The sequence below is a fragment of the Chiroxiphia lanceolata genome, chromosome 8 (genome assembly GCF_009829145.1).
Source record: "Chiroxiphia lanceolata isolate bChiLan1 chromosome 8, bChiLan1.pri, whole genome shotgun sequence".
Classification (NCBI taxonomy): Eukaryota; Metazoa; Chordata; class Aves; order Passeriformes; family Pipridae; genus Chiroxiphia; species Chiroxiphia lanceolata.
This window is the reverse complement of record NC_045644.1, coordinates 13,157,763-13,176,131: the sequence shown is the minus strand read 5'-3', so window position 1 is coordinate 13,176,131 and position 18,369 is coordinate 13,157,763. Positions and strand designations below refer to the sequence as shown.

Sequence of the window (18,369 nt, the reverse complement as noted above, 5' to 3'; positions counted from 1 at the left end):
AGCATGGCTTTGAATCACAGCCCTGCCCCAAAGGACACTGGGCCTTCATAACTCCGTGTTTCCACACTTTCTGAGACCATGACCACAGCAAAAAGCTTTTTTAGCTTTCAGTTGTGGTGACTTTCTACGCTCTCAAAATGTCTCCCTTGGCCACCTTCTACTTCTGGAGCACAGTGTGAAAAGACATCTTTTCAGCATGAGATAGCCAATCTTACTGGGAGACTGAAAGAGCAGTATAAATTTATGTCATAAGCCTGTCTCCAAAAGTTGCAGGGCTGAGTTTTGACCTCAGAAGAACAAAAAAAAGCATGACTAAAACCTCTGGAGTTACCATAGCCAAGGCACAATCAGGCATAAACACTTCTGCTGTTTTATAAAACTATTTCCTTTCCATCAAGGCTTTTTTTAACAACATCTAAAATGTTGCACATTATTTCTAAGAAACCTGCCTGCAAAATGCCACAGTTAAAATGTTTTATCACTAAAATAATGTTATCATTAACACAGATTATCATTTGAGACCAGATGATGCCTCTTTTCTCTTTGTTATATTGTATTTGCTTTGATCCCATTCAAACAGGACACAAAACAGCAAGTGTATTTTAACCAGATTAAAGCAACTAATCCCATGCAGCCGATGAAGCAGGATTAAAATGCTTTCCAGCTACACAGATAATTAGGCACATCAGTTGCTATTGCAACTGCAGTCTAGAATTCACATACCTTTGGTCCATGTGGGAAGTCAAACAAGTAAGTCATAATTTTCTGAAAGAGAGAAGGAATTTAAATATGTACTTTTAAACATATGTTTGTGTAGTTTATAAAAGCATACTTTTCTGATTTTATCTTTTCAGATTACAGAACTTTATTTTCAGAATTTACACAAAAGTCAGCATAAGATCTGGAGACAAAATAAATGGAATAGGACAGTGACAGGAATTAAACCACTAATTTTTTTAATCAAGTAACACAGCTGCCTCAGAAAACTGCACACTGCCTCAGGTATATCTTGAAATGCTTTAAAACAGCATATAAATCTTCAGATAGGCAGTGTTGCAACATCTTGACATTCACCTGGAGCTGAAGTAACCATGTTGATTTCTCAACTTAGCAGACAGCCCTTTCTGGCTCTTAGGCCTCTCCAGGACCATGGCTTTGGTGACCTGTTCATACTCAGACTATCTCACTTGAAAGGGAACTTCTGCATTTTAAAGGATGCTGAAATCCAAAACGAGTATCACTTTCCTTTTCAGCCTTTTAATTGCTGAAGATCTGAATGAGGCACAGAGGGACTTAACCCAGGCCCATGTTAGGTTGGTTCCAGAACCAGGACTACAAAAGATGACTCGAGACAATCTGCATCCACCACCAAACCATCCTACTTGTAGATCACAGAACAAGCGATTCTCCCCCAGATGATGTCCCACCAACACCCATACAACAAATGAATGGCTGGCTTTTGCTTATCCCGTGATAAACCAACACAACAGTTCAAACAGCACTTACGTCTGTGTATTTATAGTCACTGTTTGTGACGAGAAACACCTTCCCCACTTCATTCATGCGGCTGAGCAGTAGTGGCAGCTTTCCCTGAAAGCCAAGGGACATACAAGTCACAAAAGTTACAGGCATTCATCATGGCAAAAACACTCCCATCTATGATCCCACCCGACAAAAAATAAAGCAAACCAAACCATCAAGCAAGCAAACTCACGTGCTTTGTACTGGCCAGAGCCAGGAATGCTGCTGGTCCATCCACGTAACCCCTCCAGAGCACAGCCCAGGGGAGGGGAAGGCGAGGGGAAGGGCTCAGCAGAGCTGTGGTGCCTCTGCCAGCCACAGTGCCAGGCACCCTGTGCTGCTCCCACTGATCTGCTCCAGCTCCAAGTCCGTTCCCGAAATGGGCCCAGAGGCAGGTGAAATCTGAGCTCACATGAGCCACAGGTTGGAATGCATTATAATTCCAACCTCAAATTAGGGAGAATTTATTCCCGGGGCTATTTTTATTGAATCAGAAATCTCAGTCCATTGCCAGAATAGCTGATTACCTCACAGAACAGTTTCATAAGAATTTTGTAGGCATGGAACTAGAAACAAGGTAAACTGCTTTAAAGTGATACTATACCACAGAGCTCATCTAGACTAAAGAATAATGATACTGTAAGTGGTCCAGAGGGGCCTTGCACACTGCAGGGGGGCAAAAGTAAGGGAATCACTGCAGCTTGCTCCATTAGATGTGCTGAACACACATTTTGGGGCTATCAAGAGACTGGACATGGGCGAGTCTTTCAGGACCTTTTTTAGTCCCTCATGGTTAAGTGTCTGTTGGTTGGGTGGCTAAAGAATACTTCTGTCTAAAGAGATGCTCAGCTATTGTTTTTTAGAAAGAGGTCTGCTCAGGCAGAGAAATGTGGGCAGGGAACACAGCTGCTTTCACCACCAAAAGAAATAAACGAGCCTTGCCAGCATATTCACCTGTGTCCCATGATAACATTTCCTCTGGCTTTTATATTTGACGTAAAAAACGTGCACATCAATACGAAATCACGTGGATCACTGGCTCAGGATAAAGGCTGCACCCGAACTTTCTACTTTGTCTTTGGTTATTACAATAGAAATCACAGTGTTATCTGTTTTGTGATTTAGTAAAGCAAATCAGCATGTTTATTTCTTGCCTGCTTAGTCAGTACAGAATGTCACATAGCACAAGTAAAGTAACTTCACACTTACATCTTTCACCACATACTTCTCCAGATTCTCAAGGGTCTTTTCCTTGAGCGATCCCTGAAATAGAAACAACAGAACCCAGTGAGGTAATGGAAACTTAGGATGTAAGAGACATCAAAGTAATGCCAACTTTCACACTTTAAAATGCTGTGAAAGTACAAACCAGGGCGAATCTGAACCAGTGACTCTAGAGATGAGAGGCTTTGAGTAGCAGGGACCATCACAAACTCTGTGATCCATCGATTCCCTCACCATGGTAAATAATCCACTTCAACAGCATTTTAACCCTTTCAGAAGGGAATACAATAGAAACAAACAAAAAATAGATTTGCCATACCAAACAAGACAGTTAATGACCTGTCTCCAACATTGACCATAATGCTTTAGTCAAAGGCCAACTCCAACATGTATCACACAACACTGCATAAGGAAAGAAAAATAGATTCCTGACTTCTGCATGGCTAAAAGGACCACCACTAGTAAAACTGTGAGCATTATCTTGTGATGGTTCTCTATCCCACCCAACAGACACCTTAAATGAGAGAGAATAAGAAAATCAGGTCTTTAACCAGATGTTAATATTTACAAAATTTTACTCTAAATTTGTGTAAAACTGTGTGAAGAAGATGAACTGCATCTCCTCTCTAAATAGAGAACAGATGATGTATTTCTCTCTTTAATGCAGGTACTTTTCAGGCAACATAAGACAGTACCAATGTAAACAACTGGCAGTAGAATACTGCTTTAATAATTAGGACAATGTACAAGTTGTGGACCTCACCTGCAAATACCCTCATGGCATCATGCTCTAAACCCCATGAATTAAAGTACAGAAATGGAATCTGGGCACAATAAAAAGGAATAAGAAGCCAAGCTAGATATGTTCCCATGCTAGGAGGGCAGTTGAGATCTTGACTTACTCACAATTGTAATTTATTATCTGCTCACTAGGCGGCAAAGCAGGGCTTTTGCCCAATAGAGGTATAGCACATCTTAAGAGTTACAAACCAGCCCATCTAAACCCAGTTACAACTACAGATGTCCCCAGAAGTTCTTGCAATCACCTTGTAATGAACCCAGTCAACAGCATCTCTGACATCTTGGAACATGCTCCTGAAGGACATGAAGAGATCTCCGTCTTTAAACCCCGTTTCACAGCTGTGAGGAGACAGAAGAAAGATTTTAGCAGCCAATTGCAACAGTTAAGAAACACATCAAGGAGAGAGACAGTTCAAAATGCTGTTTGGAGCTTGTGTTTTCATTTTACCGTAACGGTTTCTTATCTACTACTTTATCACAGCTCAGACTTGAAAGAAGGCTACAACCAGAGTTTAACAGGATCTGTGTGTTACTCAAGAATGTCTGTGCCTCCACAGCAGTACTACAGCTTTCTGTGACTGCAACTCTTATTTCTCACCCACAGTATTACAAGGAAAAAGACTGGGACTGTGCAGCTTGCAGCATTTTACTAAAGATGAATGGTAATGAGGGAGCAATCAGAGTGCTGTTCTTTCTCCCTCTTTCCAGTGCTAAAGGGGGTGCCATGGAAATCAACTAAATATAATGCTGCTGAGAGGAGGAACTACTTCTGTGTTCAGAATGGTTAGAGTTAACAGGAGACATTATGTGGAGGTATCTTTAAGACACCCATGAGAGCTTGCATCAGAAGAACTCAAGGATGATTACACAGAGCTGTATTTATTTTGACAGCAATCATCATGCCTGTCCTGAGAAAGGATACTTCACTTCACGGATTGTCAGCATAAACAGTTCCTCTGCTCCCACGTGAAGTGCCATTAAACCTTTGCCTTCCGCTCACATAATATGGAAAGATGACCCATCACATGAGTCAGTAGCACAGCAGCATTCACATGTGCCAGTTCAAACTGCAGCTTGTTTTTATGTTTATACCTTTTTTAAAGCTAGGTAAATACTCATGCTGCACAAACAGCCTTTTACACCAGACTGTGCCTGAGCATTTTACCTCTAAGTGTGCAACATCCTCAATTACGACATGAGGGTCTTCCAGTAACTCTCTGAGGAAATTCAGCCTTTCAGTTACCAGTTGAAACATGGTTCCAAGGGGTTCAAAATGAACTGAATGGTGCCTGTAACCACCCTGTAAGGAGTGTGCAGTCTTAGAAGCTGCCCCAACTACCAGTGTCAGTCACTATGATGACACTGATGTACCCCGTGAAGGAAATCCTCATAACCAGCCTCTTCTGTACACACAGATCAACTCATCACCACTAAATTATGAGGGCTGAACTTTTCCCCACCAAAACCTCTTGAGGGGCCTTCACTAATATTAGGAACAGCTCCATCTGTGCTGTATTGCTCTTTATATAGTATAGTAACAATCTTACTGTTCCAACAGCACCTCGAAGCAGAGGGAAAACATACCTCGTGTACCGGTCACAGTTAGTAAAGAAATCCACTAGGCAAGCCAACAGGTAGGTCTCTGCAAGGAAAAAGAACAAGATTTTAACACTAGGATAACATAGAGCCCAGACAACTTTAGGCCCTGTGCACAAAGGAAGAAAGTTCATGTAAAAAAACCCAAACAGATAAGTAGAGTATGACATTAGCAAAGCTTTATTGGCTTAAAATGCACAGAAAGAGGCTTGTGTTGGCTCATATTAGACTCACCTGGTAGATTGAATAACGTGTTCAGAATGTAAAACCTATCTGTGTCATCCCTCTGGATAAATTTATTTGGATATTGATCCCGTGTTTCAGGCCTGAGAAGAGAGAAGGTGGAGAAGAATCAAACTGCAAAACATAACAAGGATAAAATGTGCTGACCTGCAAAACAGAGTTGCAGCAGGATCCACTAACTGTTGTGCTTTAATCAACACCCAGCTTTCCCACATGCACTGTCGGCACAGGAGCAAAAGTGCATCCACTGGTGTTCCCTTGGCCACGCTGCCTCCGGCAGAGCCAGGACAAAGCCCTCACTGCTGAGTCAGCAAACTGAGCAGAGCCCACACAGGGACACAGAGTGGTTGAGAGTCCACAGCTAGACCTTAAACCCCATGCTGCTGCTATGAGGATGCTTTAAATCATCTGTACTGTCATTGTTTGCTTATCTTAAACTCTCCCCCACTTTCCATGTGTTGCTTTCCACTCTCCCAGCAGCTTTCAGCAGGGGGGTACAGGGCTCTGCTGCAGGAGGTTTGCCTGAGGCCCTCTGAATTACTCAGCAGGGTGGCGATGATGGAAGGAATTTCATTATTCTGGTTTCCTCAATTTCTGGAGCTTCTGAAGATCACTTCAGGATCAAAGAGGAAGCTGAGTGCATATATAAGGGCTTTTTCTAAATTTTGGACTCCTGATGCAAGGACTTACATGTCTGCAATGAAAAAGCTTGTCACCCTGGGGGCCCTGAGCTTGCCTTGCCTTCCATCCATATGCCCTTGCAGCAGGGATGTGGGAGGGGGGATTTGCTGGGACACATCAGGCATGTGGCTCTGCAGTCCTCTCTGCTTCCTAAAGCACCTTCTCTGGGACAAGAGAAACACAAGTATCCAAGGAAGGCTGCAGGAAATGGCATGCAATGCTCAGTTCTGACACCCTCACAGGTCAGAAACACAAAGGGGTAGAGCAAGTTTGTTCCTTCCCCAAGCCAGCTCAGGCCCTCAAAGTTTCGTAGCACTGACTGTGGAGTGGACAGCCTCAAAGGGCATAGGTCCTGTCTGCTCCCAGCACCCCTCATGCAATGGCTTTATCTTAACTGATAAGCTGCTGATGTTGAACTGTGCCAGGACAGGTGAACAGCCCCTGCATTATCCCATCAATCCTTCCCCACAGCACACGTTCTGTGCCAGTACAGATCTTTCCACTGTAAACACCTGAGCTGTTGCTGTGCCTGAGACCCTCACTGCATCCCTAGTTAATCCCGGAGCTGTAGGAACACCAGCACAGCATCTGCTGTTAGTGGAGTCCCTGCGACTCCTTATACAATGGGTGCCCTAAGGATCAGTGACACAAAAGAGTGTATTAAGTCAAAAAGAACAGCAAAGAGTTGGCACTCACCCTCTGAGGAAATTAAAGCCATGTGCACATACTAGGAGGTTCCCATAGGCATCAACTTTCAGCAGGTTTCCATAGTGGGTATCAAACACCAGGCCTCTGTTAAGAAAGCAATTTTAGATATGAAGAAGTGAGTATATTAAGTGGTAATCACTTTATTAGCAGCTAGAACAGCTCTGGAACAGCTTGCTTACTTGGCGTGGGGCATCAGAACAGAGTTGCTGTTATTCTGCAGATGGGGTCCCTACTATCTCTTTTACCTGGTGGGAGGTGAGCAACCAGAGGCCTACACCTCCAGGTGAAAGAGATACCTGATCTGCTCCCCACAGCCTTGAAAGCAGAACCACTTAACCCGGCAGAAGCTTAGCTATGCACGTACCAGGGAGGCTGTGGGCCTCTTCCACAGGGTCACAAATCTGACACCTGTGTTTGTGGTTCCCTGACACACCTGCTGGGCTGCAGGGAAGAGTGAGGTGCCATAAAGAAATTTCTCTCCTCTTTTTCATCACACTGTCACAGACTGAGCCAGATGGGGCATGTAACTATGGCACAAAATGCTTTGGACGTTCCCAGCTCTGACTCCAGCAAAACTCTGTTTCACTTATCTAGCAGCCTGTATCTGGAGAAGGTAGTCTTCCCACAGAGATATCCTTTCTGTCCCCTCCCTGGGATGAAGGCAGTAGATTTAATGGAGTCTTCATCACAGGTTTGTGAAGGGCTACTGCCTTGTTACGGGCAAGGGCACAACCAGCAGCAGTCTCAGTGTAAAACATGCTGAGAGGAGGAAAGGAAGGAGGCTGCCAGACTGAAACTGGAACAAGCCAACAGACCCTCTGAACTGGTCTTTTGTAAAGAAGCTCCAAAGGAGTCAAAAAAGCAAAATCCAGCAAAGGCACAAGTGGAAAGAACTTAAAGGTGTAGAGTTGGATCCACAACTTTGTTTAAAACAAGCAATGTCCTTTTCACCTCTGCCACCAAAAGACAAAATGTAGGAATTCAGTAACTTTGCACCATTAACTTTCTGCAAAGTTATGAAATCAAAAAGTTATTAAATCAAATGCTTTTGATGTTTGATTCATCTAGACAGATGAACTGGATTAATCCCATTTTTATTGTTTACTGTCAGCTTAATTTTCAGGATCTCTTATGCACTAGGACACTACTAATTAAAATCATTAAAGAAAAACGTTCTGAGACATCCTAGCAGCCTCTTGAACAGTAACAGCTCCTTCTCCCCCTCATTTTGATTTCACTCCCAATCCAATTGTATCTCTGCTGTCTTTGCTTTGAAAGGCTATTTTTGGACCATGTTTTCAGTAGGGTTCTTTTTCTTCCATGCTCCCTCTTTGCTGGCATGGATTCATGTGTGCAAAGGCCCTCCATATACTGGATCAGTCTGCTTCCTTCCCCATGATCTGTGGTTAGCCACAGGCTTCACAGCCACAGCTCTGAAAACCTGGCCTCACATGTCGCCTATGAACTTTACAGAACAAGTATTCAAAGCCTCAAGCAGGCTGGGTTGGTATCTGTTAGTCATTTACCTGGTAGGGAATGCAGGATCATACACAAAATTGAGCAGCTCATGAGGGTATCCAATGGAAACTAATCTTTCTACGGTCAGGTCAAATCCAAGAGATTCGTATTCAGGGGATTTATACACTGTACCAAGATGAGATTTCAGTTAGAAAATTTGAAAACAGCTAGGGGGTTAAACAAGAAGGCAATTAAAAGTAATGTACCCATTTGCCCTCCTCCCTCCTCCACATACCACATTCCCTCCTTTCCTCCTGCCCTTCCCTGCCTTGGGTCTCCCAGCCCGGAATTAGCTCATGCCCCAGGGCTGCAGCAAAGCAAAGCTGCAGCTCGAATTTCAGCAGCAGAGTGCATCAGATGAAATATCCATCAGTTTATCACAGCTCTCTGCATCAGAAAAAATGTATTTCAAATGGCAGCTCCCCTCCCTGCAGTGCCGTTAGGCAGATGCAGGAACGCTCCCTGTCCCACCTGTTCCAATCGGGTTTTGGTTTGCTGTGTTTTCACAAAGCTGATAATAAATTGAGGGAACCCATATACTGGAGGTTAGAAAGCCTGACATTCATCACTGCTGTGCTACTGTTACTGCTCTGGATACAATCCCAAAGCTTAATATTGCTCCAGATTTCATCTCGGGGGAATTAATGTTTGCTGCAGACTAAGTAAGCTTGAAGGTAGAGCTGTCAAGTTAACATACGATTTGTTTGTTAATAACACCATATGGTACTGCAAAAATCTGTTAGCTATTACCCTTGTGCATCAAAATGCTACTCTCTTAAGCAAGCTCACTGCTCTCACATGCCACAGGAGCTGCTCATCTGTGACACGCACCTTCGCTCAACGCAAAGGAAATGGACTTGTTCAACCAAGTCATCCCTACCATCCGGCCTGTCTTCTTCCTGCAATTGACCTTCCCATGTACTGCAAATGTTACTGTTTAATCAGATCATTAATTCAACATCTAAAATGCAATCACGACAGATGGAAATCACTGTGTTCCTCTGGTGGTGTGTTTACACTCGCTGCATGTCTGTAGAAGCCCAGGAGATAAGGGGCTAATGTGCATGTCTCAAACACCAATAGCCGGACAGTCGTGGAGCCAACCAAGGATTTTTGGTAATAACAACCAAGGATTGTTGGTAATAACATGCTGTGAGAAAGAACAGGATGTGGCTGGACAAGGGGCCATACAGTGGTAGTACAGCACTTTCCTAGGACAAACATCCTTGTTCTGGCTCCTGGAGATAAGCACAGCTCAAGCGCAGGAATGAGGTCAAGAAATAGGCATGGACTGTACGGGGGAGATCAAGACCACCTAAGACTCTCAAAGCCCTCCGACCCATTTCCGGAAAGGTCTAGAAGAATGGACTGCACATGATAACTAATTAGCATAGAAAGCATGAAACTTATCTCCCAGGTGGAGACAACTTATCTATAAAAAGGTACCCCCAGAAAGCCCAGGTATGTGTGCACAGGGACCCTGGACACCCCATCAGCTGGATCAATGCTGGAGCCAGGACTGGCTCTTTTCCTCTCTTTCTTCCTTTTTTTTTCTCTCTCTCCCTCTCTTTAATTCATCTCTCCATTTTCATATCTCCATCTCCCCCTTCCCCTCTCTCTCTCCCTTCCCCTCCCCTTCTTTCACCCCCCCTACCCTTTCACCCTTATCCCTTTATCCAAAACCCACTGTGGTGTGCTTATACTAAAAGGTCAGGAACTAATGTAAATTTCCATGCCAAGCGTGCAATTTACTAATAAAACTCTATAAACCTTTGCAGACCCTCTGACTTCCATCACTCCTTTCGACCATAAGCACCTAAATAACTTGCATGCTCCCTTTCCCTTAAGGATGGGACACCACAGTGTCACTGTCTTAAACTGGTCCTAAGATAAATACAATCCTTTACTGCAACTAGAACTACCATGAGTTCAGTGGGCCCAACTGTCTCAAACACTTAAACATTTCAAATTCAGCTGAGTAAAATACAAACATGTACAAGTTACACAGTACACTCATCAGAAGACTGATTCCTTTTCCTGACAGAGATCTAGCACATCTGTGGGCCTCACAATATACATTAATACAATCATCTATACTGCCCAGCTAATCACCAGCATATATATACCCTGCAGGATACAGAAGTTCAATCTGAGAGGAGAAAACCAATATATAAAATACTAAAAAAAAATATTAAGAAGGCAAGGACTATAGACAAAGCAAGACTGTCAAAAGACTCAGATCATAGTAACTGTGACAGAAGGCTCCCACATCTTTTAAGAATCCAAAAAGCACCAGAATCCTAATAGCTAATTTTCTCCATTAAACTAAGAGCATTAAAAACATAACAAGCAAACCTGTAATGGTCTTAAACAGATAACAAATCAATAAAGCAGTTATCGAAATCTTCAAGCAAGATTACACCAATGGCAAACATCAACAACATTCAATGCACGTAGTCTTTTCTGTCCTTTAGGAAAGGAAGGGTTGATTAGGCTATAGATAGGAATAAGCAATAACAAATACAGCTAATGAAGAAATCAGTGACTGAGAAGGCAATTCTGGGGAGTGAGCTAGAGCTGGAGGGAGCAATAGCCAGTTAGGTGATGAACAAAATTTTGAGACTGACACCAGAGCATCATCTGGAAAAAGGAATTCCTCTGATGCAGGACAGTAGAGGCAATTCCCCAGGAAAATGATTACAAATATACCTGCATGTGTTCTTAGAAGGTGAAGGCACTGTAAAACTTCTTTTTATGTGAAGCAGACTCCAGTCCCCTGCTCTGTCCATGAAGCTGCTGCACTCCTCATCATTAGCTTCCTGGGAATTTGACCCTGTTGTCAACTTAATCCATAAAACATTGCTCCCAGACAAACATTTCTCCATGGAAACCCTGCTCTTTCTGAACTAACCATCATGATGCTGCCCAGACACAAGGAACCTCAAGGAGCATGTTGGCATCTCCTCTGGACAACCAGCAGTGGTTTATCAACAGCTCCAGCAGAACCTTTCCAGGGAAACTGGAGGGCTTTCTGTTAGAATGAATAATCTGTGTATCTTGTTAACTAACACTCCACCAGAGAACACCTGTGGTGGACATGAGGTCAGCTGCTCACAAAATGCCCTCACTCCACTTCTTCCTTTCTGTATTTGCCTCTCTGTCTTACCTTAATCACTACAGACCTCCGTTTAACTCTCCAAGGAAACAAGTTGAAGCACCATTAGGAAAAATGCTGAAGAACAAATATCAACCTCAGCCTTCATCATTCCAAGTCTCTGCTGAGGCAGTACTGCAACTGGATTAATCTGAATGTTTCTTTTTGAGGGACAGTCATTCCCCTTACCTCTCAAGCTTTAGATTTTGCTTCCTTGACGTCTCTTTGAATAAAACAAAACTATTAGCTCATTCATGCCTCAGATCCCTTCTCTATTTTTCTACTACTCCACAATATCTGGAAAACAAGAGCCTTCTCCTTGACACATGAACTAAACGGAGACACAGGAAACTGGACTCCTAAAAGGGATATAAATGTTCTCTAGTTACCAGCATACTTACTGCTCAAGACAAATTTTCCTTTAATTGAACACACAGCTGGGAAGAGAAAAAGAGCTCACTGAGCCCACCTTGACAGCACCCTACACCACAGCGCTTGCTGCATCAAGCCAAAACCCTCTGACACTTCTGGTGAGCCTGTGTCAGTAACATGAGCTTCCTCCAGGCAAACACACAATCCACCTCCTTCAGATCAAACACTGAACAGGATAACACTGCTGCAACTGCACATTCAGGGAAGATGCCCTAGTTATAGACGTTATTACTGGATAATAAAATGTATTTCATTATTGTACTCCAGGCTGGTCATTCTGTCTCACGTTTGGTTTACTTCAGGCATCCATGAGGAAATAGAGGAAAGATCAGTATTTTTTTCTGCAGCTGCATGATGAAAAATTAGTTTTAAACTTTGCTGAAATATCCCCTCCCTCGGATCTGGTTGTTGATTCCACAACTGGAGATAATTTGTGTGCCATGGCAATGGCATGAATTCAGCCATTTGCCATACAGTGTCTCTCGTGCTCAGCTCTTTCACCCAGCTGAGAAGGGCCCAGTCTACAACCATCCCCAGCTCTGTGACAGGGGAAGAGGTAGAGCCGCAAACCAATTTTCAGACTGTCCTTGCCCAGCACATGTGGGATGACAGTAAAACCAAAGCACATGCTACAACTTATTCTGATTTCTTTTTCTCTTTCTTACTGCTCGATGGCCATGTCTCTGCCACCATGCCAAGTCCCCAGACCCAGAGGAAATGTTATTTTAATGGTCTGGGTTCCAACACAGGCAAATGCTTCAACACAGGGCAATCAGCACCCAGTGCTCATGGATTATGCAACCAGGGTGGAAAGAAACAACCAAAGGTTTTAAAAAAACAGAAGCCAGTGAACAGTATTTCAGCTTCCCCTTCATACCATCACTTGGCTTAACGTTACACCATCAAAAAGTAAAAAGCAGTACCCCGGGAGTGAACGCTGCAAGCCTTCAGGTCTGTGATGAGTGCAGGCATCCCTTCCACAGTACGTGCTAGGAGGGAAGCTGATCTGGAATGAGCAGGGGTTGTGCAGTAAGGTATGCATTCTCATGCATTTGTGTGGTTGTGTTTACCTTTGCTGCCAAGACACATACAGTAACAATTTTATAGCCTTCCTGAAAAGGAAAAAAAAAAAAAAAAAAAAAAAAGAAAAAAAAGCTCTCTACAGAGGCTCCAGCTTATGCAAAATGCTGCTGCCAGGATTTTAACTCACATGAGGCAGATGCAGATTCAGAGTGTCACTCCAGGCTTGACGGAGTTACACTGGGTTCCCCTGTTAAAGAAAAAAATCAGACTGATTTTAAAACTGCAACAGCTCTGTGCCATGTGGGACTCTGTCTGCTGGAGCTCTGTCCTCTGGTAAGCTCAGAAGCTGGCCTGGCACTTATTCCAAATACACTTATAACTGATTTATAGAAGAGGCACAGTTGGAAATCGTGCATCCTGCAGGCAAAATTCTGTCCTCATATCCACAAAGCAGTCTTAGATCATCAGCTCAGGGATAATTAGGAGTAGGAGGCTACAAGCACATTGCCCAAGTGACACAAACCCTTCATGTTTCTCTCAGACGCAGAGCAACTGGTTCAAGAAATGGTCTCATGCTCTTTTTGGGGATTTGCCCCATTATTGTTCATTCCTCAGTCGGTGGCAGATTACTCCTTTCAGGGTGCTTACTTTCTTTTGCACCATAAAACGCCTGTATGTGTCAGCACTGGAGACTTGGAAGACGGAGTCAGGAGCTACTCCAGGAACCTGAGAAGAGAATTTTGCCCTACATCTTGAAGGTGCTCCCAGCAAGAACCTCGCACACCAGGTCAGACGTAGCAGGTCTACAATCAACTGTACACTTTAAAATGCTTATGCTTGGGCTTTTATGGGCAAAGCATTGCAGGACAAACCAGCACCAAACCTGCACATAGTGCTGCACTGTACTGCAGTGCACTGGTTTGCAAGTACACACAGTAAGAAGACCAGAGCTATTTTGCAACTTCCAGGTATGCACAGAGTAATCAAGAATTATCTCTGAGATCCAATTTGTACTAAATAGAAAGCTGAGTTGGAATGATGTTAAAAAAGGACCCACAGAAGTATGCAGATCTCCTGGAAGGCTTCTCCGAAAATAAACGTTTAAAGCCTGTTTTGTTTCAAAATTAATAGCTGGAGAAGGCTCTAGTGCATGTGATGGCTCCATCTAAGCTGTAGGGAGGAGACAGCTCTTCAAGTGCTGCCCATATCTTCCCTTGTTTCTCCTCCACACACACAGATATTTCTAAGTCAGGCAGGGCAGCTTCTTGTTTGTTCCAGGGCTTGCTGACACACCTTACAGGGTAGTCATGTATCTTAGGAGAGAAGCAGGAGCTAAAGCTGCAATAACCACGCTTTTCGTACTGTTTCAGTTGTCTCCTCTTTGTGAGATGTATTTGCACACCTGCAAGCCAGTCCAGTCTAGTCATTTCTGACCACTATGGATTTGGTGCTGGTAAAAGCCCTGAATTGAGAACAGTGACAACATGCTGATTTCCCACACCACTGAGGCAGCTTTGAGGAAGCAGCTCCCCTTTGCCAGCATCCTGATTTAGGAAGGGAAAAACGAGCTCAGGAAGTCACTGCAACAACAGAAGCCCGCAGAGTGAGCAGCTCCTCTGGGTGGAGAGGCAGGGCAAGGACCACTAAATCATGACCTGAAGTAACATTCATCCCTGCCTCCAGTTTTTGCCCATATGTCACTCTCTTTTGCCTGAGCGCTCTCTTAGGATGCCCTAGCACCTCCTGAAGGAGTTTCATCCCTTCCATCAGCCAAATCCTCACCTACCTTTCCTCCCAGCTGGAAAGCAAGAGCAGCCCAGGGAAAGGTGCTTGCAATATCACCAAAAACCCACATTAGCAGGGGACTTCATGGGGGCAGCTGTTTTTGCCTGCTCTGACCCCCTGGGCACAGACTGTCTTGACTCCTTCCCCTCACAGGTGCTGGGAGCACTGTCCACACTGTCCTCAGTCCTAGCCACTGATAAGCCTCTTGGGAATTGAAACACCTTGGTCTACCCCCACTGTTTTGGTTGGCAGATGAAAATAATTGGCTTTTGACTTTCAGGTGTCCAGACAAGATCAGTATTTCTCAAACTAGAGGTGACGACCTCCTCCAGAGGGTTGCAAAAAGCTTCAACAAACACTCAGTCTTCAGAAATGTTACCCACTATCTGGATTCTCCAGAGGCCACACGAAGACAGATAAGCCAAAACAGATAACGCATGGGGTTTTGCCTTCTCTCTGAAGCACAGGAAATGCAGCCCAACTACTTTGTGTTAAGTCTTGAAGAAATGAAAGTAAAATAACTAAAACCAGGTTATTTCAGTTGCTGCTTATTCTCCAGTGAGTAAGCCATGCAAATCAGGCAGTTAAGGACATACATGGGCAGGTAGAGAGCTAGTATCCAGATTTATATGTCTCAGGCACAACATGCATAATTAAGCTTGTGCAAATACATTTCTGAAATTACACAAACCTGACTTAAAGAGCAGGATCAAAGTGCTGCTCTGAATTACCACAAATAAATAATAATGCACGTATGTATTAGAAGCACATTTATATCAATGTTGTGCTGACAAAAAGGGCTTAGTTAAAGCCTTGAGGACCAAGATCCCCTTTTACAACCCTGTCCCCTGTAACAGTACAAGTATCTATGTATCCTGCCAAAACAATGTCTATCAAATGAGATCCTAGACTGGTGTCCCAAAAAGGGATAGATCTATCCGCAGAGCTCTCCATTCTGTCAGTATTTCCTCTGCACAGAGCTGAGCATTTAGTGCTCACTACACTGTGTCTGTGACAGTCACCCCTCCACGATCAACCACACTGCTGGCTATTTCACACAAGCACCAAATACTCATTGCCTGCCACTTCTGATCACCTGACCTGCAACTCCAGCTGAGAATCCAGAGGGAAACAGCAAGTGACTAGTCTCGGAGGTGGTTTGGGACACTGGGCTTAATCAAAAAACAAACTGCACTGAAGCAACAATACCACTTAAATGTACTAGGAAGTGTTGGGCAGGCATTTCACATACTGTTGAAGTTTGAGGAAACTCTCATTTGTAGGGCCAAAGGTCTGAAGATCCTCATAAGTAACCAAGTAGTGAGGAATGCTATCTGACCTCTATATAGTGAGCCTACTTTCAGGGTATCTATCTGCATAACTCATTACAGAGCAATGCCAGTTTTCATATATAGTTAGAAAAGAGGAGGATTTCTGCTCTAGAATACTAATGACTTCAGCTTCTGTGACACAGGGCCTTTTCTAACCAGGGCGGTATCGCCAGGCGCTGTCAGTTAAACATAACAAAAGGGAGATGGTAACATTTCAAGCTATGCTGCTCTCTACGTTAAAATAATTCGTTACTTACACAGGAAGGAATCTGAAATGTCATGTTTAAGTTTCACACCTGAGTGTTAACTACCGCCAGTTTTGACAGTGGAGTCAGACTGCTCAGCTCTGACGGAAGCCCAGACTCACGCCTGGCTTGCACAGCCTGGCAAGGTGCTGCTGCTTAGCCCTGGAAATCAAGCAGAGCAGTTTCTTTTCCATAAGAAAGGTTTTTTCCATAAACCTTGCAGAAGTACCTGTACTGCAGGACCCTTCATACGAACGCTCAGCTGGATTGGCAATCCCAGGAGTAGGGATAAGCACAAACCTCCAGCTCCCTTTGCCTCGCATTTCTGTTTCCACAGACACATCAAATTTTACCTCAACTTCTGCCACGGCCACTGCAGGCATTTCACTTCACGGTATCCTCACAGGACATGAAGGGAAAAACATACACTCGTGTTTATAGCCCTGGTGTGTACAATACTAGTTTGGGTTCATCTCTGCCCACATAAACACGTGCCCTGCGTGCAGGGCAATGCAGTCCAACACCTTTGTGCTGTGCTGTGCTGACCTAGGAGCTCACTGCCTGTAAACAAACTGACAAAGTGGTAAACGTGCCTAATTGTAACCACAAGAAACCCCAAACGAAACCCATGGGACAACTCATATGTTTTCAATTAGGAACGTGGTGAATCACTGACTTGCCATTTGTTTATGAACTCAGCTGAACTGTGACCATAGAGGATTTGTCTACAGTCAAAATGAGTTGAAAAACAGGCAGGAACAGACCCCAGTCCTCTTGACTCTTGGGGTTTGACTTTAAACACTAAACCATAAATAAAAACGCACTGTATTATGCAAAGCAGAATTGTGGCATTTCAGCCTATATTTAAATTGAGTTTTCATAGTACCAAATAAACAAAATGGCTAATAACATTATGCTTTGTTTCTTTGAATTTTCAATTTTTCAATCTAAATGAGAAGAAACTGCTGCCATAATGAGTATAACTCTCATTTACCCAAAGAAACCTTTTCAAACACAGAAGTGATCTGTGTAGTAAGACAAAGCTGAGCTTTAAGCAGACTTATTTATTTAATGTGCCTCCTATATTTCATTAAAAATGAAATATAGTGATCAGCAATCAATATCTTGACAAAACCTCCAGGTGCATCCCAGGATACTTTTGTATGCTCAACACACAAGCTGCTCTGCTGAGCACAAGCAGCCAGATCTTACACTTATGTCTTTGTGACCACAGGTGTTTTTGACTGTAAATCTGATAACAGGAACTAAGGCAAGGGTCACTAACCATCAGAGGATTGAATTTTTTGCATCCGAGCTCCAGTGGCTGCGCAGCCCCCTTTCCTGACGATGCCAAACACAGGTTCTGGGAGGAAACCAGCACTCACCTACGAAGCAGCACCAAGGCTCTGCAGTCCCCAGTTGCAGCAGAGCCCATGAGGCAGCTACGCACCCACTGCAGCCAAAGAGCAATGGAAAATTCCTTACCTCTAATGCTCCTGCAAACATCCCCAAGTGCATAGCACAGCTTTCAGCTCTAAAACCTCCAAGCTGGAACTCTATCAGCTCCTGTTCTCCTGCTCTGCATGCTAAAAGGATATGTAAAGACAGGATTTGTTGTTGCTTCAAGGACTGACACAGCACTGCATATTCAGCTTGGCTGTGAATTGCTGGGTCTACACTTCAGGTTGTTTCTAGGGCTGCATTTCTACTTGTTTTAAAAACAAGTGTTGTCAAGTATCATCAGTTTTATCTCTTCCCAAAGCAGGCTTATTAGTGCTCTCGTTGGTAAATTCCAAATATTTTTAGCTTTCTGCTGCTGCACTTTGTTTGCCTTCGATGTAACAAAGATTTGTGCTGTTTGGATATGCCTCAGAGGCTGGCAAAACAGAGCTTAGTGTTGGAAAGATTTCTTCTGCTGAATCAAAATGTATGCCTTGAGGTTAACAACAGCAGCACTGAGGTCACATTTTGCATTTTGAGAGAAGCAATTCAAAAAGATTCTGCATTTTAAGGAAACTTCAATTTGTTTATTTTAGTAGTTGGTATAACTTTCCTTTGAACTGGAGTAATATTTTAAAGATGAATACACAATCACCTGTTCTTTTAC

General features: G+C 43.5%; 1 protein-coding gene across 3 annotated transcripts in view; it reads right to left on the bottom strand.

The window, feature by feature from the left end:
* Nucleotides 1–18,369, bottom strand: part of NT5C2 (5'-nucleotidase, cytosolic II) — a 60,602-nt gene that overhangs the window by 5,026 nt on the left and 37,207 nt on the right. For 2 of the 3 annotated variants that reach the window (XM_032694609.1, XM_032694610.1), the window contains 8 exons: nucleotides 8,301–8,418; nucleotides 6,763–6,858; nucleotides 5,377–5,468; nucleotides 5,131–5,188; nucleotides 3,792–3,885; nucleotides 2,731–2,784; nucleotides 1,507–1,590; nucleotides 724–765 (listed from right to left, as the gene is read on the bottom strand). In XM_032694609.1, the coding sequence (XP_032550500.1) occupies nucleotides 724–765; nucleotides 1,507–1,590; nucleotides 2,731–2,784; nucleotides 3,792–3,885; nucleotides 5,131–5,188; nucleotides 5,377–5,468; nucleotides 6,763–6,858; nucleotides 8,301–8,418 (638 nt within the window). Of the gene's footprint in view, nucleotides 1–723; nucleotides 766–1,506; nucleotides 1,591–2,730; nucleotides 2,785–3,791; nucleotides 3,886–5,130; nucleotides 5,189–5,376; nucleotides 5,469–6,762; nucleotides 6,859–8,300; nucleotides 8,419–13,088; nucleotides 13,149–18,369 lie in introns of all 3 variants that reach the window. The other variant, XM_032694611.1, reaches the window with a different exon arrangement.